We start from the raw sequence: 27,368 nt of genomic DNA on the forward strand, positions 1-27,368 counted from the left end.
CCTATCACCTATGCTGACATGTCTTCAGGAGTACACAACTTTCTCAAATCTTCCCCAAATGGTGTACCCCTTCAAAATTCACACCAATTCTCTCTTATTTGACAATTTGTACACTGGCCCTCAAACTTTCTGAAACCAACCTTTAAAACAATTGTAACCTCTTACTCCTTTGACCGTTCAGTGTCACATAAGAACGTGCTCACAGAAGGCACAAAGAAGTCTGATACCAGTTCCAAAACCACACTATTTAAATTGTTTTCACAACTCACTTTAATCTGCTTCTCCTTGCTAATCCCTCCCACCACTACCACCACTCCTTTTGTATTTGTTTTGTTTGAGGCCATATCTTTCAAACATCTTAAGGAATAAGAAAATTAAATAAATGAAAAAGAAAAAAGTCTCACCGCAGCAAAGTAATCAATTTACATAGCTTCCATTCGAAAGGAGATACACTATACAATACTCATTTCACATTTTACAAACACATACCACTTTTCTAAATTAAATCATCACTTTTCCTGTGTACTAAAGAGACAACTGAAGCTGGGGCTTTCATCTGGATAAACTCCAGTATATGTTTACACATGAGGGAATACTTTTGGCATGTCTTTCATAAACTAGCAAGCAGTATGGCTTTTTAGATTTGTGCAAGGAAATACAGAAATTCCACTACTGAGAAATGTGTCTGACTTTCAAACGAAAGGGGTCATTTTGTGTCTATCCACTTTTTACCAGAATAAAGCCAAGGTTCAAGAGAGTACTATTCATGTAACAAATGTGTGTAAATTGTGCATTTCTTCCCAATATTTTCATACTACCCAACACTGAGAATCATCCCAGGATAGTTCCCCATCCTTCACAAAATATATTGCACCTGATAATCACCCAAATTACATAAAACAACAATATATAAAATGTCAAGTTTTGACATTTTAAAAACACCATTTGGGGAACTTTCTTGATGCTCCGGTGGCTGAGACTCTGCTCTCCCAATGCGGGGAGCCTGGGTTCAATCCCCGGTCAGGGAATGAGATTCCCACAGGCCACAACTAAGAGTTCACAGGCCACAACCTAAGATCCTGCATGCCGCAATGGAGAATTGGCACAGCCAAATAAATAAATGTATATTTAGAAATACCATTAGGCATGGAGACTTTTACCATTAAAAATCTAAAAATTGCATGTCAAAAATCTATAATAAATAATATAAAATAATCTACAAAGTGTTAACTATTAGTCTTATCCTAACCTTTTTCCCCACCATATTCCATGTAAAAATTACAAGTAGGTAAATTACTTTCAAATGAAAATTTTTAAATTCTAGAGAAGTAGGGCTTATGTTTGCTTCTTTTATGAATATACTCTTCAGCAACAAAAGAAAAAGGTTGGAAAAACTGACAGATGATCAGCTACCGTACAGTATGTTGTATGTGTGCTGAGTCGCTCAGCTGTGTCCGATTCTTTGCAACCTCACGGACCACAGCCCGCCAGGCTCCACTATCCAGATCTCCCGCATTGCAGGCAGATTCTTGAGCCATCACGGATGCCTGTGTGGCACCTTACTATTCTGCAATTCATTTTTTCTGAAACAAATCACTTCCCTTACAGAGGATTATACATGCAGGTTTTGCCGCAACATTTTCTTCAGCATTATAACTAGATTCTTGATTATAAAATCGGAAAACTGCAGATATGAACAATGGCGCATTCTGATGAACCAAACAGTCCAGTTAGCTGGAATCCTAGAGAGGAGGTTCCACCATACAGGAAATATCCAAGCCAGTGTTTAAATATGCCTGGCCAAAAACAAATCTGTTAAAATAACTAAATTTCCATTATCTATCCTGTTATTATCCTACTCCAAGGGCCATTAAAATTAACAAATTCAATGGAAGTCACTACACTTAGATGAAACCCAACCATTAAAAGTCAGAATACTGGCAGCTGCAAAAGCTGACGCACAGATTCCTTGAACTGGAGAGCCAGGAGCTCAGCAACTGGTTTTCATTTTCACGATGAAAGTCAGCAAGAAGCAGGTAGCAAATCCTCGGCTGATAAGGCCAGAGCCGCTGGGGATACGCTCCAAGGATGCTGAGATGCTGGGCAGAGGTTCAGGAGGCTGGAGGGAAAGGGAAGTCTGGCAGGGCTGCCAACTGAACCGGGTGGGCGGCAGGTGGGCCAACAGGGAGTCTGGCACCTGCCAAGAGGCTGGAATGAGTGGAAATTACCATCCAGACAAGACAACAGGGATAGCTGGGGCCAGAACAGGTGGCAACCACAGCTCTGGCAAGAAACAATACTCTGGAAAAAGATTCAAGACTAAATAACCCCCTTTTCTTCACCCTTTCTCATCTGTCCACAATAAACATTTCATTGATGCATAATATTTACTGAATGTGGCTTAACAGCCTGAACATTTTAGCATTTCTCTTTATAAATCTAGAGAAGAGTTTTGCCATTCCATGCATACATTACTTGAATATACTTGGCACCAAAGCAATACTAAATGTAAGCTTTATTATTTTTTAATATAATCTGAGAAATGCTTCTTCAGCATCATCATGAACATGATTAACACTGGGCTCTAAGAAATGTTAGTAACCGAAAGCATGTCTGTTGAAGCAGCTTTTCAGTGATTTCAAAGTTTTGTGGTTACCTGAGTTTTCTGCATCTCAGAGTACCCTGATCATAACTGTCACAGGAGGCAATGTAAGAAGTGGTTACTGCCACACCAGCCTCTTCCACTAGACAGGAAATAGGTTCTGTTCTCCCAGAAACCCACTCCTTCCTAACAAGGCAGCTCCTCAGTTACTACCTGCAGAAAAAGGAAATCCAGGATTTCCCTGGTGGTACAGTAGATAAGAATCTGCCTCCTAATGCAGGGAATAGGGGTTTGATCCCTTGTCTGAGAAGATTCCACATGCCATGGAGCAACTACGCCCATGCTCCACAACTACTAAGCCCACACACTAGAACCAGGAGCCAAAACTACTGAGCCTGTGTTCTGTGTTATGCAAGGAGAAGACACCACAATGAGAAGCCAGCGAATGCAACGAACGGTAGCTCGGCTCAGGACAGCTAGAGAAAGGCCGAGTGCAGCAAGCAAGACCCAGCACAACCACAAATAAATAAGGTGTCATTTTAAAAAGAGAAAGACATTCAACAGAGATAAAGATACTGTTAGAGGACACCCGTCAAGCTCATGTAGACGATCAGAAGACAGGTAGACGGAAGTTCTCAGCCAGCTGAATTTAATTCCACTTTAATGAATGCCCAGGCTCCCATTTAAATGAACACAAACCAAACTGCTCTTACTTGTACAGGCCTCTGAAGCAGAACCTTAGAGCACTTCATTCTTAATCTACCCGTTCCTAAATTAATTACAGTTCATCTGAAAGATACAATTATTTCTGCTCATTTAACTCAGATTCTAATGAATGACTGTAAGAACCAGAAAAACGGTGGAAGTAATTACACATCCACATCTCTGACAAGGCTGCCCAGCTCAACAAGCAAAATAACGTTAGTGGAATAAGCAAGAGTGAAGGAGGTCTTGCAGGGTAAACGGGAATCCGCACTGAGTTGTGGTAAACCAAAGAAAATCTAGGTCCAAATTTAAACCCCAAAAATAGCCTGCAACAATAGCAGTTCTCACCAAGATCTCAAGGATGACCAAATGCAAAGTGCAGTAACTACAGAACGCCTTTCAAATTCCTTAAACTTGTCACTGTTCCTTCCATTTATTTAACTCCTTCCCTGTGCCACCAAACACTGGTAGCAAAGTGGACCCTGAACACACACAAAATAGAGACGTGCTTAAAGTGAAAAACCAAGTCAAACACCGCAAATGGAAGGCAGGAGTCTCTCAATCTCAGCCTCTCCAAGATCTCTGAATGCAGCCTGTGCACTCAGGGTTTCCTTTCACACTAAACATCTACTTTATCCCCAGACTGCAAGTGCACCGCAGCAGCATGCTTCCAACTGAGGCTGTGGACCCTGAACGCAGACACCTCTAAGAAACTGTGTGTGTTTCCCAAATGAACTCACCTATGAAACAGACTCACAGACACAGAGAACACAGCTGTGGTTGCCAAGGAGAAGGAGAGGCTGGGAAAGCGATGCACCAAGAGTTTCAGATTAGCAGATACAAACTACTACACAGAGAATAATGAATAACAAGCTTCCCCTGTACAACACAGGGAACTATATTATCTCGTGATAAACCATAATGAAAAGAATGTGAAAAAGAATGCATATGAATGTATAACTGAATCACTTTGCTGTACAGCAGAAAGTAACACAACAGTGTAAACCAACTATACTTGAATAAATCTGAAAAAAAAAAGAAATTGTGTGCTTCCTCTTGCTAACGTCTTAATTAACTGCATATTCTGTAGCAATTTATAAGCAACCAACTCCTACCATTCTACCACGCCCCTGTTTGTGCCAGGGATCACTAGTGCCAGAACAACCACTTTAAGAACAGACGAAGAAATAAGGTTTATGAGTCAGAGAAGGCCATCAAACAGACAAGTAGATTTTGAAAACCTGCACTTTCAATCAGGAAAAGCGATAAGAAAATGAATCATCAACAATACGTAAGATATTATCAGCAGTCTTTATAGAAGAGAAAATGTCATTTTGGCAAAATAATATCATCCATTCAGTTCAGTTCAGTCGCTCAGTCATGTCCGACTCTTTGCGACCCCATGAATCGCAGCACGCCAGGCCTCCCCGTCCATCACCAACTCCTGGAGTTCACTCAGATTCACGTCCATCGAGTCAGTGATGCCATCCAGCCATCTCATCCTCTGTCGTCCCCTTCTCCTCCTGCCCCCAATCCCTCCCAGCATCAGAGTTTTTTTCCAATGAGTCAACTCTTCACATGAGGTGGCCAAAGTACTGGAGTTTCAGCTTTAGCATCATTCCTTCCAAAGAAATCCCAGGTTGATTAAATGTAGTTTTGTAAGTTTTATATTGGATTCACAGTATTATTTATATTTAATTTGTAAGTTGATCTGCCTTTAAGATGGCATGAAAACTAGTTTCATGAATATATTTAACTGTCATAAAAAATAAATTATATTAGAGTCCATTAACTTTTTTTTCTTTAAAAGAAGCTCAGCCACACAAGGTTAAGAAACAGTCTTCTAAAGCTAGAGGAAAAAACTGACCAATTCTACTTTAAGGTGATGAGAGGAAGTGTTATAATAGATAGTTACAAGAAGGGTGGGATGGCCAAGATGCTGCAGGTTAGATGGGAGGAAAGAATATTGATAAGCTCTCCACACAATCAATTCTATTTTATGAGTACAATTCCATTTCAACCGTTCCCTCTCTTTTCCTCTTCTCTTCTTTGGAGGGAGGGTCTGTCTATTCTTGGAAAGACTATGTTCTACTTAAAGATGGTTCTTTGAACTCAAAAGGTTTTATACAAAGTTTTGAATTCAAAAATTTTATTTGAAGGGGAGATTATATTTTATACGAAGTAAAGGGGGAATTATATGAGAAAGACACTTTGAAATGTTTCTTTGGATATGGTCTATAAAAGGAGAAAATTAATAAGCAAAATGAGCCTATAACTTCACAACCCAAAATTTAAAACTGGCACCTGTTAAAGGAACAAAGTTCACAGACTAACATTTGATAAGAAGAGTAGAGACTGTGAGTCATACAGCATGAACTAAAACCCAATTCACCAGTGTCATATATTCTCAAATACCACTCACCAAATGACTAGATGGCATGTAACAAAATGAACAAACAGTCCTAGTGGTGAGATCTTTATAGCTGTTCCCTCCCCGTAAGGAAAGGTAGGACTCAGAGGTTAAGTTACTTGCGAAGCATCACACAGCATTTGACAGCATCAGAATGTAAACTCAGGTCTACATTAATCCCTATATTAACTCGTTTACTGTCATCCATTTTCTCTGAGTGGATGTGAGAGTGAAATGCAGTTCAGTTCAGTTGCTCAGTCGTGTCTGACTCTTTGCGACCCCATGGATTGTAGCACGCCAGGCCTCCCTGTCCATCACCAACTCCCAGAGCATGCTCAAACTCATGTCCACCGAGTCAGTGATGCCATTCAGCCATCTCACCCTCTGTTGTCCCCTTCTCCTCCCGCCTTCAATCTTTCCAAGTACCAGGGCTTTTTCTAGTAAGTCAGTTCTTCACATCAGGTGGCCAAAGTATTGGAGTTTCAGCTTCATATCAGTCTTTCCAATGAATATTCAGGACTAATTTCCTTTAGGATTGACTGGTTTGATCTCCTTGCAGTCCAAGGGACTCTCAAGAGTGTTCTCCAACACCACAGTTCAAAAGCATCAATTCCTCAGCGTCCAGCTTTCTTTATAGTCCAACTCTCACATCCATCTTAAAAATATGTTAAATACCTTACACATTTAAAATTCAAATCATCTAGTCAAGGTCCTCATTTATAAAGATCATTCAAAATTCGCTCCTAAAAAAATGCACACCCGGAACCCAAGCTGAAGGAGCACATGTGACTCTCACTGAAACAGTAAAGCATGTGTTACCCAAGAGAGCATGCCAAGACTTTCAGCAGAAAACTTATTAACTAGGTTGGAAATAATATAAGATGCTTAGAAATGCATGGATGATTGTCAGCTCAGGAAAGTTTTATTAAGAAACCATTCATTATAAACGACGGCAAAGTGCTACATATAAATCTGAAGTGGATAATGGATACACTTACTGAAACAACAGGTATGGAGAACAGAAAGGCATAGTTTAAGGCTGGGGAAAACTGAAGGGTTCCTAAGGCAGAAAGGAAAAACAGAAGGGGCAGAATTGAAGAAAGGAGGGCTCCTTGGTGGATGTGGGATAGAATTAAGGCAGCTTCAAGTCTTTAGACACATTCTTGTCCTCCTACAGGACCAGCTTCAGAGAGCAGGCATTTAGCAGCTGCAGCAGAACCCCAGAGCATCCTCCCCAAGGGACAGAGGTTGCTTGCTGGGAAAAAAAGAAGTGCCCTCATATGACTTCAAGGGTTTCTCAGCTCCAGATCTGTCCTGCTTGGCAGCTAATGCTGGATATTCTTTTAATAAATGCTTTCTTTCCACTACAAGAAAAGCAATAACCAAATGTTAATATAATGCACTCTCCTCACAAATCCTGGAAAGACAGATTGTACATTTTAAGTGTAGAAGGTCAAGTTCAAGAGGCAGGGTCTGTATGTTCAAGGAACTTACACTCTAGAGATATCCTCACTTATAAATGGAAGAACAAACCTATAAAGGAAGCTCCTGATAGCTGCAAGACTAGATTCAATCATAATACAGTTAATAAGATTACTAGTAAAATGATGTACATTTCAGAGATTTTACCACAGCGATGGAAGTGTTTTCCACTTTTGAACCACTGGAATTGATCTCCGGCAGAGCGAGAAGAAAATGTCATCTGTAGACCATCTGGCAGCTTGAGCAAGAATCAGTGCTCTGAGAGAGGGAAACTCTTTTTAAAGAAGCATCATCCTCTCCAAGATGCAAAGGCTTCAAGGGGCCTCAAGGGGCTTTGTAAATCAGATGGAAGCTAAGTTCACCTTTGGGTATACACAAGATGGACAGAACTACAGATAAACTTGTATATTTTTCACAAATCAGTAAATACTATTATTATCAGTAGCAGCGTCAAATTCAGAAATTAAGTGAATGTAGATACAGAACATATTTTCTTTACCCTGGCTAAGTTAACACAAGTAATAAGTAAATGTTTTAGCAATTAGGATGGTTTAAATAGACAGGATTTGGAGCATACTAATTTCAAGACATTTTGCTAAGGTTCATCTTTACCATGAATACATGCTTCTAAATAGAGATCAGATGCTAATATCGTCTTAGTTTCAGGCACACACACACACCTCCATAATGTTGTTAATGACATACACAATGATGCTTCCCCTACCTATCTCCTGGGGTAGCCATGTCAACCAAAGGACTCTTCACCTTAACAAAAATACCTCACTCATCTAAGACAGACTGGAATTTCCAGGGCTGCATTTCAGAGGCTTTCTATTAAAGAGCAAATAGGTCCTCAGAAAAGTAACCTATAAAGCCTTATCCTTTAGTCAGTCAATTCTCTATGAGAAGCTCTAGTGTAAGACTCTCTGGGACCCCATGGAGGTAGCCTGCCTGTAGTCCTGAAGTCCTCGGTCCATGGGAATTTCCAGGCAAGAATACTGGAGTAGGTTGCCATTTCCTTCTCCAGGGGATCTTCCAGACTCAGGGACCGAATCAGTCTCCTGCATTGGAAGGTGATTTTTTTTTACCACTGAGCTACCTGGGAAGCCCAAGGCTCTCTTTTGTGCTAGTAACTGAAAGTGAAGATTCAGAGAATGCAAGAAGCACAGAAAATCTGAACGGAGGTGTGTGGGAAAGGAGGTGGGAAAAGTTCCTAAACTGAGGCAGTCTTTACTCTCTATAGATCATCAGAAGTTCTGATTGGTCTTTAGCCACTAGGGACTCACCACACCAGAGTTAGAAGGCAAACAGAAAATTAAGAGGCACAAAAAAAAACCTTGAAAAGAGATAAAATGCACTGGTGCCATGCTGTCTTCATCTTGCAAAACTACAAATCTATAAAGTGCCAATGCAATGATTTATTGCAATGATGAGTCGCTGATGTACCTAAGAACTTAATCATTTCTTTTAATATCACTAAACAAGCTAGCTTCATTTTTATCCTTCAGATAAACTCCTGAGTCCTTCCTCAAGGGCTTTTTTTTTTTCTCTTTTAAGCGTTTAAACTAGGCAGAATAAAGTTACAAAAATGACAACAGTCCCCAGTACTGTTCCAGGAGCGTTATACAAAAAGATGCCGAACAACGTTCCTCAGGATACGCTCCGGGGTCCAGCAGAGACCGCTCGCTTCTCTGCAGCCTTGGAAGTAAATAAGTGAAGAACACCTCCGAACAAACTTTGTTGGCCACCAGCAGGGGAGCTCTTCAGCTTTTGTCCCCAAACCCATTCAAACAAAAGAAGCTCCGCTTCCTCCAACCCAGCCCTGAGACCCCCCACCCCGCGGGGGCTCCCCCGGTCCCCGCGCCCTGCCCTCCCGCCGGCCGCACTCACTCCTCAGCGCCCCGATGAGCAGGGAGCCGTCCTTAATAAGCTCCTTGATGAACTTGTTGGTTCGCTCCAGCTCAATCTCGTGACACTGCAGGCGCTCCCTGAAATCCGGGCTGTCCAAGTAGGAGTCGCTGAACTCCAGGGTCGGCAGCCCCATGGCAGCGGCACGGCCGACGGCCGCCGGGAACGCGTCGGGGCCGGCGGTCAAGACGGGCACAGCCGGCGACCAACGCCGGCCGCCGGGGCGCGCGATCGCGTGGAGCGAGGCGGGCCGCGCGGGCGAGCGCAGGGGGAGCGGGTCCCGCGCCTCCCGCGCCGGGATCTGGGCTCAGGCTTCCTCGCCGGCGGGGAAACGCGTGCACGCACGGGCGGCGGATCCGCTCAGCTCGCCGTCCTCCGGACGCATCGTCGCCGCGAGCGCGGAGGCGGCGGGGTCCCGGGCCGCGGGCGGCGCAGGGAGGCAGGCTCTCGGCCGGCGCAGGGACGCTCTCGGCCGGCGAGGAACGCGCTCGGGCGCGCAGGAACGCTCCCGGCAACTCCGCCCGCTGGCCCACTCGACTGCGCTCTGAGCCGGGAGCCGCCAGCGCCCAGCCGCCGCTCCGGCCGGGCTGCCTAAACCCGCCCCCGCGCCGGACGCAGGCTCAACGCGCCGGCCGCCGGGCCGGGCTCCGAGACCCTCCTCCTGCCGCCGCGCCCCCGGCCCGCGCCGCCCCGCCCTCCGCCCGCCCCGCCCTCTCTGCGCTCCCGGCTCTGCGCGCCGCCTGCTCCCGTGAGTTACTCCCGCTTCCTGGGGGCTTGAGGGTCCCGCTGGCCCCGCGGTAACACTCCAGGTTCCTCCAGTCCACAAAACGATCCCCCACTCCCTACACGCCTCCTTGCCCGTCCTTCACCACCCGCTCCCTCGAATTGAACCAGCGTTAACTTTCCCTAAAGTTTAAAGCTAGGTTTTGAAGATGCTACTTTGGAGCGTTCGTTTAGATTTTACTTCTCAAGTCTGCACTGCAATGCATGTATACTCCAGGTTGAAAAGTTTTCCTCTCTTTCCCACCGTTCACTGCCTTGATCTTAAGAGAGTCAAGTTTTTTGTTTGTTTTTAATACTCTAAACGAAAAGCTACAGAGGCCCAAAGGCTGTTTTGTGGTGGTTGTTTTTCCTAGTTGCTGTGAAGGTTGGGAGGATTTTAGGTCGTTTTTATTCCACAAACAAGCACCTCGGACTTAGGTGTTCCTCCTCTAGAAGAGGAATTATTTGCATCACAATACTATATCTTTTATGGTCGCCTCACCTGGAGGGAATTACCCTACAAGCATGGAGATTTTCAAACTGTCGAAGTTGGCTGAAGTTCCAAATGAAAAGTTAATTCGTACCAAGAGGCAGTTACCTCTCTGGTACAGGCTCACCTAATAAATTTCTGTTCTCTGAAAACCTTGACATCGAAAGAAACTACTGCCTTACATCTAGTCCTGCCATCATCTATAGGATTTCTGAGAAGTCAGTTATTTTTCTTAAGGATCTGCTTTTAATTTCTATGTTTTCATTGCTTTGTCCATTTGAACCATCTGTTAAAAAAAATTTTCTACAGATCATGGGAAAAATTCCGTTAAAGTGCTTTACATTTTTCCCAATTAAGTTTCAGAATCTGTCAGGACTTTTAGTTTCCTTTTTTTAAGTACACATGAACATTAAAAATAGCATGGAAACTAAACCAAGACTGATAAGATGATGTAAACAGTGTATTTGATGGCTTTGATTTTAATTCTTCTGAGCCAAGGAAATTGGACTTTAACTTTCCATCCATGTTTGCATCATTAAACGTCAAAATATTGGCAGAATGGCCAGTCACAATTAGAATCCTTTTAACGTTTAGTAGCTGACCTGTCAGTTGAATACTTTTCTTCTGGGAAGGTGGGGTGTGGTGGAGGGCAACAATTTATTTGTCAGTTAATGGTGTGATACAAGCTGCAGTGGGACTGATTTTCCCCTGAGGTGATTTTACATCTATTCATCGCACAGCCTGAAAGAAAAAATTAGTGAGGCCAAATAGTTCCCCTTCAACTTTTGCCATGTTGCTGTTACAAGCAGCTAAATCCAATGCCAACTGCTGAGATATGAAATAGGATAAAATACAATAATCTCTTCCTGTTTATCATTAAATGAAAGTCCTATGATTAATTCTTTAAAAATGCATCAACAGTCCTTGATATGTAACATTACATAAGTTGGACGTCAATTTTCACCTTTTCTTTAAAAGTCTTATATGTCAGGACAAATTTAATCTAGATTCTAAGATATACATTACCATTTACCCATTCATGTATGTAATTTCATGCTTTATGCCTACTGTATACATTATTAGGATCTGGGCAGAGAAATAATTTATTTCATCATCAGTTCATTTATATAGAGTTTGGATTTTTCCTCCCACGCTCCATCATTTAACCTCTAAAGTTTAGTGTGTTATAATGAACTTTTCCCCTGTATGTTCAGAGTTACTCATGACTTATTCCTGTGATTCATACTTTAATTATACCTGCTAGTCGGGCTTTCTCCTATGCCACATTAACCCAGACGCTTGAGAGACACCAGAAATGGTTTTGCTTTAAGGTGGATTTACAGACAGTTTTGAACTGACTGTAGTTGTTTTCATGTTTTATTTCCCTATCATAATGATAAAAACAGATTCTTTCTAATTTTTCAAAAAAAAAAAAGAGTGTCCATATCTGCAAGCTCTTTTTCATAGGAAATTTTAATGGACTGAAATGTAGCCTCTCCAGAAATTTCTACTTCATGGTATGTGGCCCTATCAACTGCATGGTGAGTTTCACAAACCCTACTGGCTGACATACACATTGGCATGGTTACTGGCTCAGAGAAATGGCTGTTTGCTTAATCCCAAAATGGGGTGTGTGGGCTTTGCTTGTTTGTTTATTTTAAAGAGCAAAATAATGAGGTAAGGATAGTAAACTAATATATATTTGTAAATCTACCTAAAACATTTTTGTTGACCTGTATTATGTCAGGCACTTAAGCCTGGTGCTTAATTTGTACTTAGTAAGTGAAACTGTTGGGTATTATTAATTGTAATTAGTTTTGTAGACATGGGCCTTCTAGACTAAGATACTCTGAGGCTAAATTCATGGCTTAGTAAGAGATGACGAAATAGAAGGGGAACACACCCAAGAAGACTAAACGCACCCTTCAGCCCTCTCCATGTTCCTGTTTGCATTCACATCTGGGTGTTTTCCTTTCTCAAAGGATACTCCTTGGAAATGGGTTTATATCATTCTGGTTCAACTTTCTGTAAGGTCTAGAAAAACAACATTCACTCCAAATGTGCAAAATGCATGATTCAATTTTTAACATTATTTTCTGTTGTGGCTATATATATATATATATACATACACACACACATGTATATATATAAACATAAAATTTACCATTTTATTTACTTTAAGAGTACATTTCTGTGGCATTAAGTACATTCACATTGTTGTGCAGCCATCACCAGCATCCAACTCCTAAACATTTTCATCTTCTCCAGCTGAAACTTGTTATTCAACAACTTTCCATGCCCCACTTTCCCCAGCCCCTGGTCAACACCATTTTACTTTCTGTCTCTATGAATTTGACTTCTAAGTACCTTATATAAGCAAAAATCACACAATATTTGTCTTTTGTGTCTGGTTTATTTCATTTAGACAATTTCACTATTAATTAGAGAAGCAAGGAAGACAAGACTCAGTTAGTGGGGCCGTGGAAGCAGCAAAGTCAAGACCACCAACTAAGGAAGCAGGAATAACTGCAGATGGTAGAATTTGTCCCACATAATAGTATGACTTCTAAAATTCCCTTCTAGAATAAAATTAAGATTTTATGATAATGACAGATTTCTGAAGAACAGGCTGGAGGAAAAGAACAGAATTCTAATATGAATCGACCATTATCATGAACTAACTACATTTACCAGGGAGAAGATACAGGGAGAGAGACAGAAAGAGAGACATGGGAGTTGGGGGAGAAACTGACTACTACTTCAGGGAGATTTTTTGGTTTGGGTTTTTTGTTTATTTGTGTTTTGGGGTCTTTTCGTAAAGATTTCAATTTCCATTGAGTATTGCCCCCTTGTGGCAAACCATGATGTTTGCTGACAAAAATTGACAGAAAATCATAAAAAGAGAAATCACTAAAGGGACAAAAATGTCCTGTGCACCTCCATGTGTTGAGTTTGATAAGAAGAATGAATTTATGTATCACAGAGTGCTTACATGTATCACCTCATCTAAACTTCTCCACGAGCCTCTGAGATAGGTATTGTCTACGGACTGATAGCCTCACTTTTGCCTCCACTCTTCAAGGAAGAGGAACCAGAGATCAAATTGCCAACATCCATTGGAACACAGAAAAAGCAAGAGATTTCCAGAAAAACATCTACTTCAGCTTCATTGACTATGCTAAAGCCTTTGACTGTCTGGATCACAATAAACTGGAAAATTCTTAAAGGGGTGGAAATACCAAACCACCTTACCTGCATCCTGAAAAATCTGTATGCAGATCAAGAAGAAACAGTTAGAACAAAACATGAAACAATGGACTGGTTCAATATTGGAAAAGTAGTACATCAAGGCTGTATATTGTCATCATGCTTATTTAACTTATATGCAGAGTACATCATGCAAAATGCCAGGCCAGATGAAACACAAGCTGGAATCAAGATTGCTGGGAGAAATATCAAGAACCTCAGATATGCAGATAATACCACCCTTATGGCAGAAAGCAAAGAGGAATTAAAGAGCCTCTTGATGAAGGTGAAATAAAAGAGTGAAAAACCTGGCTTAAAACTCAACATTTAAAAATCTAAGATCATCTGGTCCCATCACTTCATGGCAAATAGATGGGAGGAAAATGGAAACAGTGACAGGCTTGATTTCTTTGTCTCCAAACTCACTGTGGATGGTGACTGAAGCCATGAACTTAAAAGACATTTGTTCCTTGGAAGAAAAGTTATGACCAACCTGCTGCTGCTGCTGCTAAGTCACGTCTGTCGTGTCCGACTCTGTGACCCCATAGACGGCAGCCCACCAGGCTCCCCTGTCCCTGGGATTCTCCAGGCAAGAACACTGGAGTGGGTTGCCATTTCCTTCTCCAATGCATGAAAGTGAAAAGTGAAAGTGAAGTTGCTCAGTCGTGTGGGACTCTTAGCGACCCCATGGACTGCGGCCCACCAGGCTCCTCCATCCATGGGATTTTCCAGGCAAGAGTGCTGGAGTCGGGTGCCATGACCAACCTAGACAGCATATTAAAAAGCAGAGACATTACTTTGCCGACAAAAGTCCATCTAGTAAAAGCTATGGTTTTTCCACTAGTCACGTATGTATTTGAGAGTCAGACCATAAAGAAGGTTGAGTGCTAAAGAATTGACACTTTCAAACTTTGGTGTTGGAGAAGACTGTTGAGAGTCACTTGGACTGCAAGGAAATCCAACCAGTTAACCCTAAATGAAATCAGTCCTGAGTATTCATTGGAAGGACTGATGCTGAAGCTGCAGCTCCAATACTTTGGCCACCTGATGCAAAGAACCAACTCATTAGGAAAGACCTTGATGCTGGGAGAGATTGAAGGCAGGAGGAGAAGCAGACAACAGAAGATGAGATGGTTGGATGGCATCACCAACTCAATGGACGTGAGTTTGAGAAAGCTCTGGAAGATGGTGAAGGACAGGGAAGCCTGGCGTGCTACAGTCCATGGGGTTGCAAAGAGGCGGACATGACTGAGCAACTGAACAACTTCCCCAGTAGCATATTGGACACCTTCTGATCTGGGGGGCTCAGTTTCTGGTATAATATCTTTTTGCCTTTTCATATTGTTCATGGGGTTCTTGTGGCAAGAATAATGGAATGGGTTGCCATTTCCTCCCCCAATGAACTAGGTTTTGTCAGAACTCTTCACTATGACCCTTCCATCTTGGGTGGCCCTGCATGGCATGGCTCATAACTTCATTGAGCTATGTAAGCCCCTTGTCCTGATAAGGCTTGATCCATTAAATGCCAAAATTGGCAAAGAAGTACAACAAGGCTGTATAGTGTCACCCTGCTTATTTAACTTATATACAGAAATGCTGGCCTGGATAAATCACAAGCTGGAATCAAGATTGCCAGGAGAAATATCAACAACCTCAGATATGCAGGTGATATCTAATGACATAAAGTGAAAAGGAACTAAAGAGCCTCTTGATGAAAGTGAAAGAGGAAAGTGAAAAAGTTGGCTTAAAACTCAACATTCAAAAAATGAAGATCATGGCAAGAAGTCCCATCACTTTATGGCAAGTGTGTGTGTGTGTGTGTGTGCTTAGTCACACAGTTGTGTCTGACTCTTTGTGATCCCATGGACTGTAGCCCACCAGACTCCTCTGTTTATGGGATTCTCCAGGAAAGAATAATAGAGTGGGTAGCTCATGGAAAATATAAGGGGAAAAAGTGGACACAGTGACAGATTTTATTTTGTTTGAGCTTCAAAATCACTGCAGATAATGACTGCAGCCATGCTCTGGGAAGAAAGCTATGACAAATTTAGATGGTGTTTTAAACAGCAGAGATATCACTTTGTTGACAAAGGTCCATATAGTCAAAACTATGGTTTTTTTCAGCTGTTATGTGTGGATATCTTCTTTATGGAAGAAGAGCTGAAGAATTGATATGATGCTTTCAAATTGTGGTGCTGGAGAAGACTCTTGAGAGTCCCTTGGATAGCAAAGAGATCAGAGCAGTCAATCTGGAAGGAAATTAACCCTGAATATTCATTGGAAGGACTGATGCTGAAGTTCCAATAGTTTGGCCACCTGATGTGAAGAGGTGACTCACTGGAAAAGACCCTGATGCTGGGAAAGATTGAAGGCAGAAGGAAAAGGAGGCAGCAGAGGATGAGCTGGTTGGATGGCATCACTGACTCAATGGACAGGAATCTGAACAAACTCCGGGAGACAGTGGAGGACAGAGAAGCCTGGCATGCTGCAGTCCCTGGGGTTAAAGAGAGTCGGACACAACTTAGCAACTGAACAACAACAACAACAGCAAGTCTCGTTTTTAATAGGTGGAGAAATCATGACTAAAAGTGGTGAAATAGCTAGAAGGTACTGGAACTGGAATTTCAACCCAAGGGCCATCTTTAAAGAACCAAACAGCCTCAACAGAAAGTTTTGGTATCAGTTATATACCTGTCCTGTCATAGATGCTGAGAATACAAGGATAAACATAAACTCATCTCATACCTGCTCTAGAGAATTATAGTAGAGATGTTAGTCACATGGTTGCATAAAGGCCATTTGTTAGCAATGTTACTTAGGCAAATTTACCTGTCAGGCTTTCTGTGTCCCCTAAACATAAAATCAGGAGTGACAGTGGTTATTTTGAGCACTTGGCAACAGGCTAGTCACTGACCTAACCTCTTTGCATTCACTGTTTCACTTAGATTCCTTTGCATCCACTGTTTGACCTAGGTCCCTTTTAGCTCTGTATTGGAGACATCGCTGGGCCTCAGAGTTAAGATGGGCAATCTCCTCCATGCTTTCACAAAGAATAAATTATGGGTAGAGTATTTCTGACACTTCATCCATGTGTCCTGAGAGACTTATTGCTGTTTGGAGAGAAAGTTCTGAATTTCCTTCACTCTCACTGAAACCCCTGCAGAGGTGGTGGCTCTGGCTTTCACAGCAACCAGCAGACCCAGAGGAAGGCACACAGCAAGATTCGACTGAGCAGCTGCAGCAGTCCTGACCCACTCAGCCTACCACTCTGCTCTCCACCTCTGGAGGTAAGAATTTTATAATGAAGATGAGGACACTCAGAAAACCCACAAACAAGCCAACCCTCTGGGATAAGCAGCTCTTTGACTCCCAGACCACACATCTGTGAACATCTCTGTTAGGATGCTTACGATACACGTTTGGGATATATAAATTGTACATAGCTTTTTCCACACTAACATCCTCTGTTTTTAGACTCTAAACTTTCAGTCCATGTCTTCTCGTTTGTATCTCTTGCACTCCACACAGGAGCAACCCACAGAGAACACCTATACTATCTTTTAAAACTAGTGTCTTGACTTTTGGGGTAGAGGTGCCTGAGCAGATCTGTAGCGACATAGATGAAGGGTCCTCCCATTGGCTCGGAGGGCTCCCTGAGCGTGGAAGGCAGCTGGAGTTCATCGTCCACGCTCCTGGGTCCCCCGTGTCCACGCTCCCACCACCGGGCTCAGCCCGCTCTAACAGGCCCGGGCGAATGCGGTGAAAAATGCGATGAAGAAAACAAGCGCAGAAGGAGCTTAAGGAAACTAACTCAGATGAATGAGTCCACACCCCGCAGGAAGAAGTCATAACTCAATCAGAGTGAAGCATATTAACGAATGTGATAAGAAGGGTAATTGAAAAAGAACAGACCCACCCTCTCCATAGGTCGAGCATTTCAGATGGAAAAAAAGACCAAATCTGCAAGAGAATCTGCAATCTGTGGTCCCAGTGGCAACGAAGTTTATGAGGAAGTGTATGCTATTATTCCTGAAAATGTACATTCACTTACATTCTGTCAGAGTGAACTGTATCTGATAATGGAATTAGAAAATTTTACAAAATCATATATGTAATAATGACAAAGTTATTTTCACAAGGGGTGAGCTCTTATTTTTACACTTCTTAATGAATTCTTTTTCCCCCTCCAGCCGCCAGTTTATACATTTTTGTTGAGACAGACATGACTTACAGAGATTAGACTTTAGTTTACTAGATAAATAAAAGTCATCTAACTGGTCTGGATTTCACTTAATGCTCCAGCACATTTTGCCTTTCTAATCCTTTCCTCTGTGATCTTTTGCAGAATGCTGCAAAGATTTGTGAAGGTCTCTGAACTGTGTTACATTATGGTGTCAAGTACATCAACATTTACCATGTACTGAAAATCTCTTTGGTATGAGAGACACATATCTGATTAATTATTTTAACTCTTCTAAACCTGCTTTTCCACTCACATTTGTATTATAAAAATTTTCAAACATGCAGAAAAGTTGAAAAAATAAGACTACATTTATATATATATAGTTGGTTGAAGTGCTCAAACTATCTATCTATCTATATATATATATAATTAGGAGAGAGAAACAAATATGGCAAAATGTGAACAATTTTTGAATACAGGTAGAGAGCATGTAGGTATTTATTATACATACAGCTATAATATATATAATCTATTTATCTATCTATAATATCTATATATAAAACATTTTACTCACTATATATAACAGAAAGTAAAAAGTTATACTTCTTTATAACATATAGATACTATAAATAGATTATATATATTGTAACTATATGTATAATGCTACATGCTCTCTACCTATATTCAAGAATGTTCACATTTGCCATATTTGTTTCTCTCTCCTAATTTTACATATATATAGATTAGTTTGAGCACTTCAACCAGCTATATATATATATAAATATATAGTGTTATTTTCTCAACTTTTCTGTATGTTTGAAAATTTTTATAATATAATAGATATCTATATATAAATAGATATAACAATATAATGTATACATATATTTTTCTGAAAGATTTAAAGTTAATATTAGATATCTTGACACATAGAATGAAGACATTCTCCAAATGACTAAAACTTAAATAAAATTAATATATTATTAAAAAATCATCAAATATACCATTGTTCCATAAATATTCTCTATAGCTTAAGAAAAAAAAAACAAAAACAGAATCTAACCAGTGTTCCAAACTGAGTCATAATCAACAGCCCATATAGCCACAAAATACTATTTTGGAGGACAGAAAACAAGCTCATCAATTATCATCCCACTAATTCATAATTTGAAATAACTGAGCCTACTTTATATGAGGTTTCCCTTCTCACTGTCCAGAAGAAACTGTTTGCTAATCATTGGCTAATCATATTAGTGGAATAAGACTGTGTTGAAGAGAACCATGTCAAAAATCCCTAAGCCCCTGAATTTGTCACTGAGGGTTTCTTGGAGAGGACTGTCCCAGGGAAAGAGAATGCTACACAAAATACACTGTCTGTCATACAGTGTGTAATCAGTAAATATTTTTTGACTAAATTAATAAGTGAAATACTGTGGCAGACAGAAGACAAACTGAATCAAAATTGCATGAGAACTGGTTAGAAATACAAAATTTTCACATCTGTCTACGAAATCAGAAACTCCTGGTGAGACCTAGCATCTGTATTTTAACAAAATCTCCAGGTAATATTGATGCTGGCTAGAATTTGAGCATCAGTATTACCTGGAGGATTGATGCTGGCTAAAGCTTGAGAGGGAACCCAGGTGGCACCGCGATAAAGAATCCTCCTGGCGATGCAGGAGACACAGGAGATGCAGGTCCAATCCCTGGGTCCGGAAGGTCCCCTGGAGAATGAAATGGCAACCCACTCTAATATTCTTGTCTGGGAAATTCCATGGACAGGGGAGCCTGGTGAGCTGCAGTCCATGGGGCCACAAAGAGTCGGACATGACTGAACACACACATACACACACACACAGAAATTTGAGAATAGCTGATCTGGAACTATTCCTGGTAGGCATAAGATGGAAGAGGAGTCTTAGAAAACAGAGTGGAGGATGTAGCCTTAGGAGAAAAGATAAATGAAATGACAAGCAGATCTTTAAAGATTCCAATATCTTCTGCACTCAGGGCCTTTGCTGGTAGCTGACAAGAAAGAAGCCACGTTTCAGTGACATTGTTTATATCTAATGATCTTGCTTTCACTCTCACTGTTGATGTGAGTTTTTGGCATACTTGCAGGTAGTTTTTATCTGCAGAAAAGTTGATCAGAGTGTTTTACTTCTTAATGTTAATAACTGACACTATTAAAATTATAGGGATACTTTGTTTTACTGCATTTATTACTTCTCACAGATAATGCATTTTTTATAATTTGAAGGTTTGTGGCAACCCTAAATTGAGCAAGTCTATCAGTACCATTTTTGTAATAACATTTGCTCACTCAGTGTCTCTATGTCACATTTTGGTAATTCTCACAATATTTCAAGCCCTCCACGAGCAAAAGGATTACAACTCTCTGAAGGCTCGGATGATGGTTAACATTTTTAACAATACAGTAATTTTTATTTAAAGTATATACATTGGTTTTTGCCACAATCCTATTGCACACATAATAGTCTATAGTATAGTATAAATATAATTTTTATATGCACTGAGAAACAAAAAATTTGTGTGACTTTATTTTTTGTGATATTCACTTTATTGCAATGGTCTGAAATCGAACCTACAATATCTTCAAGGTGTGCTTGTACGATTTATTTTTTTTTAATGGTTTTGTCATAGGCTTCTGAGTTAAAATTACAAATGGCATTATTCTACTTGTAAGTATAGCAAATGTTAGCAATCATGCTTAAGGAAACTTTGAATAACGTTTGATTTCATTTACAAATGTAAACACCCTTCTAAATAACAACAATTTAATGGACCAATATTTAAACATTTAATATTCATTTTTCCCTGTTTAGATCTTCACTCTTCTACCTAAACAAAATCTTTCTGAATCTGAACAGTTATATAAATTTAGTACCATAAACTTAAAAATGGCTGATCACAAGTTCTCTTAAATATCCTAGTATTTTCATAAAATTTTTAAAATTTCAGTGCAACTTAAACTTTCTAAAAATTATGTTATTTTTAAAAAACAAATTCTCATAAACATTCAGTTCAGTTCAGTTGTTCAGTCGCTCAGTCGTGTCTGACTCTTTGCGACCCCATGAATCGTAACACACCAGGCCTCCCTGTCCATCACCATCTCCCGGAGTTCGCTCAAACTCACGTCATAAACATTACAGGTATATAAAATATCAAACTACATTTACCTGAAAATTTAATGCTATGGTTTTCATTCTTTTAAATCTTTCTCAGTGTACCAAATTTTAAATTGCCTTGCGGTTAAAATATGGCAACCCACTCCAGTATTCTTGCCTGGAAAATTCCATGGACAGAGGAGCCTGGCGAGCTACAGTCCCTCTGCAGACTCAACAGAGCCAGACACAACTGAGCAACTAAGCGCACACATACACACACACACACACACACACACACACACACACACACACACACTCTAATTGAGGAGAAGCATGGAGAAAACATGAGGAAGTGCTCTGGATGAGGAGTAGGCGCAGCACTGCAAGCCAAGGGAACACTGCAGGTATTTTAAGTTATTCCTAAAAAAATGGACAGGGGCCCCCCTCCAGGGACTCACAGCCTACTGTGTGAAGAAGAAGTCTCCCTATGAACCATTAAGCACTGATACACCTGCCATACCATCCAGATGGGTTCCACTTGTTCTGGAGGAGAAGCCAAAAAGGCACAGAAAGAATGGGACTAGGCAGGAAAGACAGATGTAGTTGCCTGACAGGATGAGCTTCTTTTCCTGGTCCAGTCCCTTCCCTTGGGAGAAAATTTAGTTAAGATGGGGAAGGGATAGCCTTCGTTTCCACGATGACTCTCTGGATTAGGTTTAAGGGCAGTATCAGCCTGAAACAAGTATTCTGGCATCTTGTCTCGTAGGTGCTTTACTCAAAAAGTAGACAGATGTCTACTTTTGGAGTAAAGACCTACATTCAGCTCAAGACCTGAATGACCTGACTTTTCTTTCATGCTAGAGATGAAGTCAGTGGAAGAGGGAAAAAAAAATATTGAAAGAGTGCATTTGACAACGGTGGGAGAGCAGAGAGGAGGGACTTCCAAGACATCTTTGCCGCTCAGGTGGACTCCAGGTGACTGAGGGTGACGGAACAGGAAAAGCGAAGAATGGTTGTGCATCTTTCTTAAAAGCCATGTGCACCTGTTGGTGAGATTTTGTTTCTGATAATAGCTTCTTTCTGCCCTTCTAGAGAGTTTGTAGTGGCTGATGTATGAACAAAGGAGACTGCTACTTTGTACAAAGAAGATGGCTAAAGATGAACCTTCTCTAAAGCAGGGAAAAGTGTTACATAAAACATAATTTTTTTTTTTCTCAAACAAGAAACGTCCTTACAGTTCTAAGCCATTTTCAGGATACTTTCAAAACTGAGAAAAACATCTGGTAACTAAATCCTTTCTTTAAAAATGCATTTATTCTTGTTAATGTAGGAGTCAAGACCCTTAGCTGTGACAATATGGAAAGAATCATAATTATGTCCAAGAGTGTAGAACTAAAGTAGATTTTTCATAAACACTGGGAGTCCATTTTAATATGTAGATTATATGGCAGCAAGGCAATAATTTTAAATTCCACCGCTTCTCCATAAGTTATTTCCTGATAATTCTGCTTGTAATCGTTTCACCCCTCCCAAACCTACATATGCAGGCAGACTCTTTGTCACAGCTGCTCACTGGACATCTCCGCAGTGGATATTCCAAAGTTTCCTCGAATCCAGTAAGTACATTTTGCTATGTTGAATCCTTTTTCCTAAACCTGCCCTTGGAATTGCTTTTCCTGCCTTAGTTGGCTGAGAAAGCATTTTGACATGCTATCAGTCACCAAGTTGCCTCCTTGCTATCTCTGGTGCCCGCCCTCCCTTCAGCCCCAGCTTCTGTGCTAGGTCAGCCCTCGTTGCTGGGGCAATTAAAGTAAGCCCTTAGCTTGTCTCCATGGCTCCAGCCAGCCGTCCTCTAATCCATGATTGCAGCCCGAGTAATCTTTTGAAAAAAGCAAATCTCATCATTCTCTCCAGGGCTTAAAGTCCTTCAGTGGCTCCTCATTGATTAACGGATAGAGTCCAAACTCCTTAATTTGCCACACCAGGCCAACCTTATTGACTGCCATATCTTTTAACCCTGTAAACACATTTCAGTCAAGTTGGATTTTGTGCTTTTTTAAATTTTATTTTTATTTTTGGCCACGCTAGGTCTTCATTGCTGCACACAGGCTTCCTCTTGTTGCAGCGAGCAGGGGCTACTCTTCTTGCAGGAGTGTCTCTGTTGTAGAGCACAGGCTTTAGAAGTTGCTGCATGCAGGCTCTAGAGTACAGGCTCAGTAGCTGTGGTGCACGTGTTTTGTTGCTCTGTAAATTTGGAATGTTCCTGGACCGGGGATTGAACCTGTGTCCCCTGCATTGGCAGGTGGATTTCTTAACCAACAGACCACCAGGGGAGTCCTGTGGATTTGTTTAAATTTCACTCATGGACTAGCAAGAGAGACCCTCAGGAGGTCAAGAGGTCCCTATGAGAAGTTTTCTATTTCATGTTTTAATTCTGATCATTATCTTCAAAAACAATATAAGCACATTTTGAATCATCTAGAGTAGTGCTTTTCCAACTTTAATGTGTCCAGGACTCACCTAGAGGTCTCATAAAGGGGCTGACTTTGAGTCGGTAAGTCCTGTGTGGCCCAAGGCAGTTCTAATAAGCTCCCAGGTAATGCCAATGTTGCTACACTGTGGACCATATTTTGAGTAATAAGGGTCTAGAATGATCACTTTCTAATTGAGTACGACCACAAAATTGTCTTGTTGTTATTGATTAATGAATAAAGAAGGAAAGCAGATTTAATATTTTTAATGACATATTCGTTACAAATGAAGACCAAGTGATGTTGCAACTTGTATGAATAAAGATCTAGCAATGGTTCTAGTTAAAAAAAAAAAGATGGAAGAACTGAATCATCTTTTTATACAGAATAGGGTATAGGCACGTCAATCTCGAGTCACAGCAATTAAGACAACTCTGTCACAGTAAAAAGTATTACTTATACCATTCGATTGATATTTGGAATGATATTACTTTTGTATTTTTCTTTATAATTATATAATATCTATAAACATTAGGGTTTATACTTAGTTTTATGTCTACACTTAAGAAAAAAAACAATGTGACTTTAGGGTACAATAGGAATTTTATGAGTTCTACATATTATTCAAATTTGAGAAACACTGGACTAAGCTAAGTCATACCTCTTTGCCTTTGTTCTTGCTGTCACCTCTGCCTGGAATCCCTCCTTAATCCCTTGCCAACCTTGCCACCCTTCCATGTCCATTTAGCAAACAGCTACTTTTCCTTATGGCTCTTTTTCAGAAACCTGTGGTCAGTGTCATACTACAGCTGCGCCTATTTTCATCTCTTTCACAACCCCTCTAACATGCTGCTGCACATTTGGTTGCAGATATTTGCTTATTTTGTTGACTGTCTCTTCTATCCCAAGAAAAAGGCCTTGTCTTTGTCTTCTTCATATTTGTTCAATTCTTGGGATGTAACACTTGTTCAGTAAATGTTTTTGAATGCATTAATAGATACAAAACTTGGCTTGCTTCTGCTTGGAGAGAAAGAAAGAGTATATCAACATACCATGTGTTCACATTTGTGGGTGAAAAAATTAAAAGTATAAAATAATTATAATATTCTTCTACATGCAATTTGCTTTCCATGTAGTAACTGAAAAGCTTTGTTCCTAGAGTGTCTGCTGATGAGTCTGTATTTTTACTAACTTTTCAGAGACCTGCTTGTTGAGCGTAAAGCCTAGAGAGTTTTAAAATAATGTTAAAAAAAACACTGATTACATTTTGGCGATGCATCATCAGAACTAAAAATAGAATGGAAAGACTGAAAAATCTTCACTCAAACATCCAGCCAAAGAACAGTTAAACATTTATGGGTGAGCTGGAACTGTGGCTGACTTTCAACTTCCAGTTATGCAGGACAAATTCTGCAGCCCAATAAGACTCCTGACCCTAGCTTCCTCATGTTTTGGTTTTGCCATTCAGCTTTGGTTACCACCTTCATTGGAGTTGGAAGAGGGAGTGAAGCCCAGTATGCTTTTAAGAACAGGAAAAAGCCTGACTTATTTATTTATTTGGCAGTGAAATCGATTTTCTGGCCTATATGCAAGAGGCCTACTTCCCAATAAGACCATCTCTAAACTAACCAGGATGATGTACAGTGTGGGATTGGGGTTGGGGTTGTGGTTGGCACAAAGAGCTAAAAACCACAAAATGAGTTCCAACCATTTCTGTCCATATGTAAAAAGAAAAATACGGGGCTTCTCTGAGACTCAGATGGTAAAGAATCTGTGTTCAATATGGGAGACCAGGTTTGATTCCTGCGTTGGGAAGATCCCCTGGAGAAGGGAATGGCTACCCACTCCAGTATTCTGGCCTGGAAAATTCCATGGACAGAGGAGCATGTTGGGCTTCAGTCCATGGGGTTGCAAAGAGCTGGACACGACTGAGCGACTAACAGTTTCACTTTCAGTAGCGCTATGCAAACACTGTTTGAGAGAATGGCTCTGATGGAACAAATTTGGGCTGGTTCAGCTCAGAACTAGGTTTTCACTCTGCATAGCCATTGCCACGTCATTATCAGAACAATGTTCTTTTGATCCCAGAGCCATGGAAACTTGTACAACTCAATGGTTTTGAAGTATAATTAATTCATTTATGGCTTCAATTGGACATTTCTCTACTTAGAATAATCAGTCTTGGGGATTTCTCGTCTGACTCTTTCTGAGTTATTATTTGACTCTCTAGTAGTATCACAGTGTACTCCAAGCTCATCAGAATTTCTTACCTCTTCCTGGAATGGCCCTTCCTATCTATGGTGGCTAATATTATGTCAACTTGACTTGGTTAACTGATGCTCAGATGGCTGGTAAAACATTACAGACAGGTGTATTTACGAGGGCATTTCCAAAAGAGATCAGTATTTGAACTGGTGAACAAAGATAAGCAGATGCCCCTTGCTAATGTGAGTGGACATCATCTAATTCACTGAGGGCCATAAGGAAAAAGAAAAAACTCTTGGGGAAGGATGAACTTGCTCTCTCCATTTGAGCTGGGGCATTCATCTTCTCCTGTCCTTGGACTTTGGTCCTCCTGGCCCTCAAGTCTTCAGGCTCCACTGAAACTTACACCATTGCTCCTTCTCTTTCCCTTCTCCTTCCTCTTCTCAGGTCTTTAGACTCAGACTGAATTACACTACAGACTCTCCTGGTTTTCCAGCTTGCAGATGGCAGATTCTGGGACTTCTCAGTTTCTTAATCACATGAGCCACTTCTTATAATAAATCTGTACGTAAATCTTATTGGTTTCCCTGAAGAGTACTAAAATATTGTCCAAGGGAAAATAATTTTTTCAAAACCCTAACCAGGGTTTTTCCTTCAGAAAACTTCCCAACCATTCCCAGGGGGAATTACTCAACTTCTCCTCTGGACTCGTTTCACGTCTTTTATGAGGTTAGTTAATATACAACATTCTATTAGTTGACTTGATCTAAACAGGGAAGGAATAGATAAATGTAGGCATGTGGAATATTAAACCCACGGTGCAATGAAAAGAGCACTTGACTAGGAGTCAAAAGAAGTGGTATCAAGCCCTCCTTCTCCATATGGCCAAGTAGAGAAATTTGTCGTTCTTGCATCTTATACATTGGTCTTCTGTAGTTGATTTTTCTCTTTGGGGGTAGAATATTAATGAGTTTGCAGGCCTACTCTCTCACCCCATTCCTGTCATATAGTGTGTGTTCAAATATTTATTAAATTGAGCTAAATTAGACTTGGCATTCTAGTTATTGCACCAACACTGTCATCTGTGTTTCACACACAGGAACTTGGTACAAAAACCGTGGGCCCTTTTCCATTAGGTAAAGAGGAAAACTCTCAGAACAAAAACAGATTTGTCCCATTTATTTTCTGATGTGTCAGAAAATTGTTCAACCCACATGTCAGAACAGAAGGGCTATTTAACATCACTGTGCATTTTACTGTCTAGCATTATACTTATAATGGAACTGAGTGAGCCTTCTAGACTTTATTTTGCTTGATGTCTTTGCTTCACCTGTACACTGCGTTCATTTCCAAACAGACTCCTATTCTGGGAATCCCATTTTTGAGACAGATATCTAAGCCACAATCTGCATTCTGAACATCTTAAATGCCTACGCACTAACCACAACTGTTTGTTTATCCCCTATTACAACAGGGACAAATATAGTCACTAATTTTTGCCTTTTAAGGTAACAACCCAATTTAATACTTGGGAGAAGGAAGAGAGCCATCATAGTCATAGAAGAAACAAAAACACAAAATATCATAGCAATCTGTGTTCTTTGAACATTCACATTGAAGACTAAAACAATATTTACACAATATTATTTAAGGGAACAGGAGCAATTCTGTGATAGACAGTATATCTAAGTGATTGCTTTTGAGGAGCAGCTTTTGAAACTTACATCATGTGGTAAGGTTCATCAGAGCTCAGCCTGAATTTTCTTTATCCATATGCTA

General features: G+C 40.6%; 1 protein-coding gene across 1 annotated transcript in view; it reads right to left on the bottom strand.

Annotated features, from left to right (window-relative positions):
* The window catches only part of ARHGAP42 (Rho GTPase activating protein 42), a 349,579-nt gene extending 340,320 nt beyond the window's left edge, over positions 1-9,259 (bottom strand). The window contains exon 1 of the mRNA XM_070803334.1: positions 9,090-9,259. Within this exon, the coding sequence (XP_070659435.1) occupies positions 9,090-9,243 (154 nt within the window). The 5' untranslated portion in view covers positions 9,244-9,259. The remainder of the gene's footprint in view (positions 1-9,089) is intronic.
* Between the last annotated feature and the right edge of the window lie 18,109 nt (positions 9,260-27,368).

This window comes from Bos indicus, chromosome 15, assembly GCF_029378745.1.
Source record: "Bos indicus isolate NIAB-ARS_2022 breed Sahiwal x Tharparkar chromosome 15, NIAB-ARS_B.indTharparkar_mat_pri_1.0, whole genome shotgun sequence".
NCBI classification, from domain to species: Eukaryota; Metazoa; Chordata; class Mammalia; order Artiodactyla; family Bovidae; genus Bos; species Bos indicus.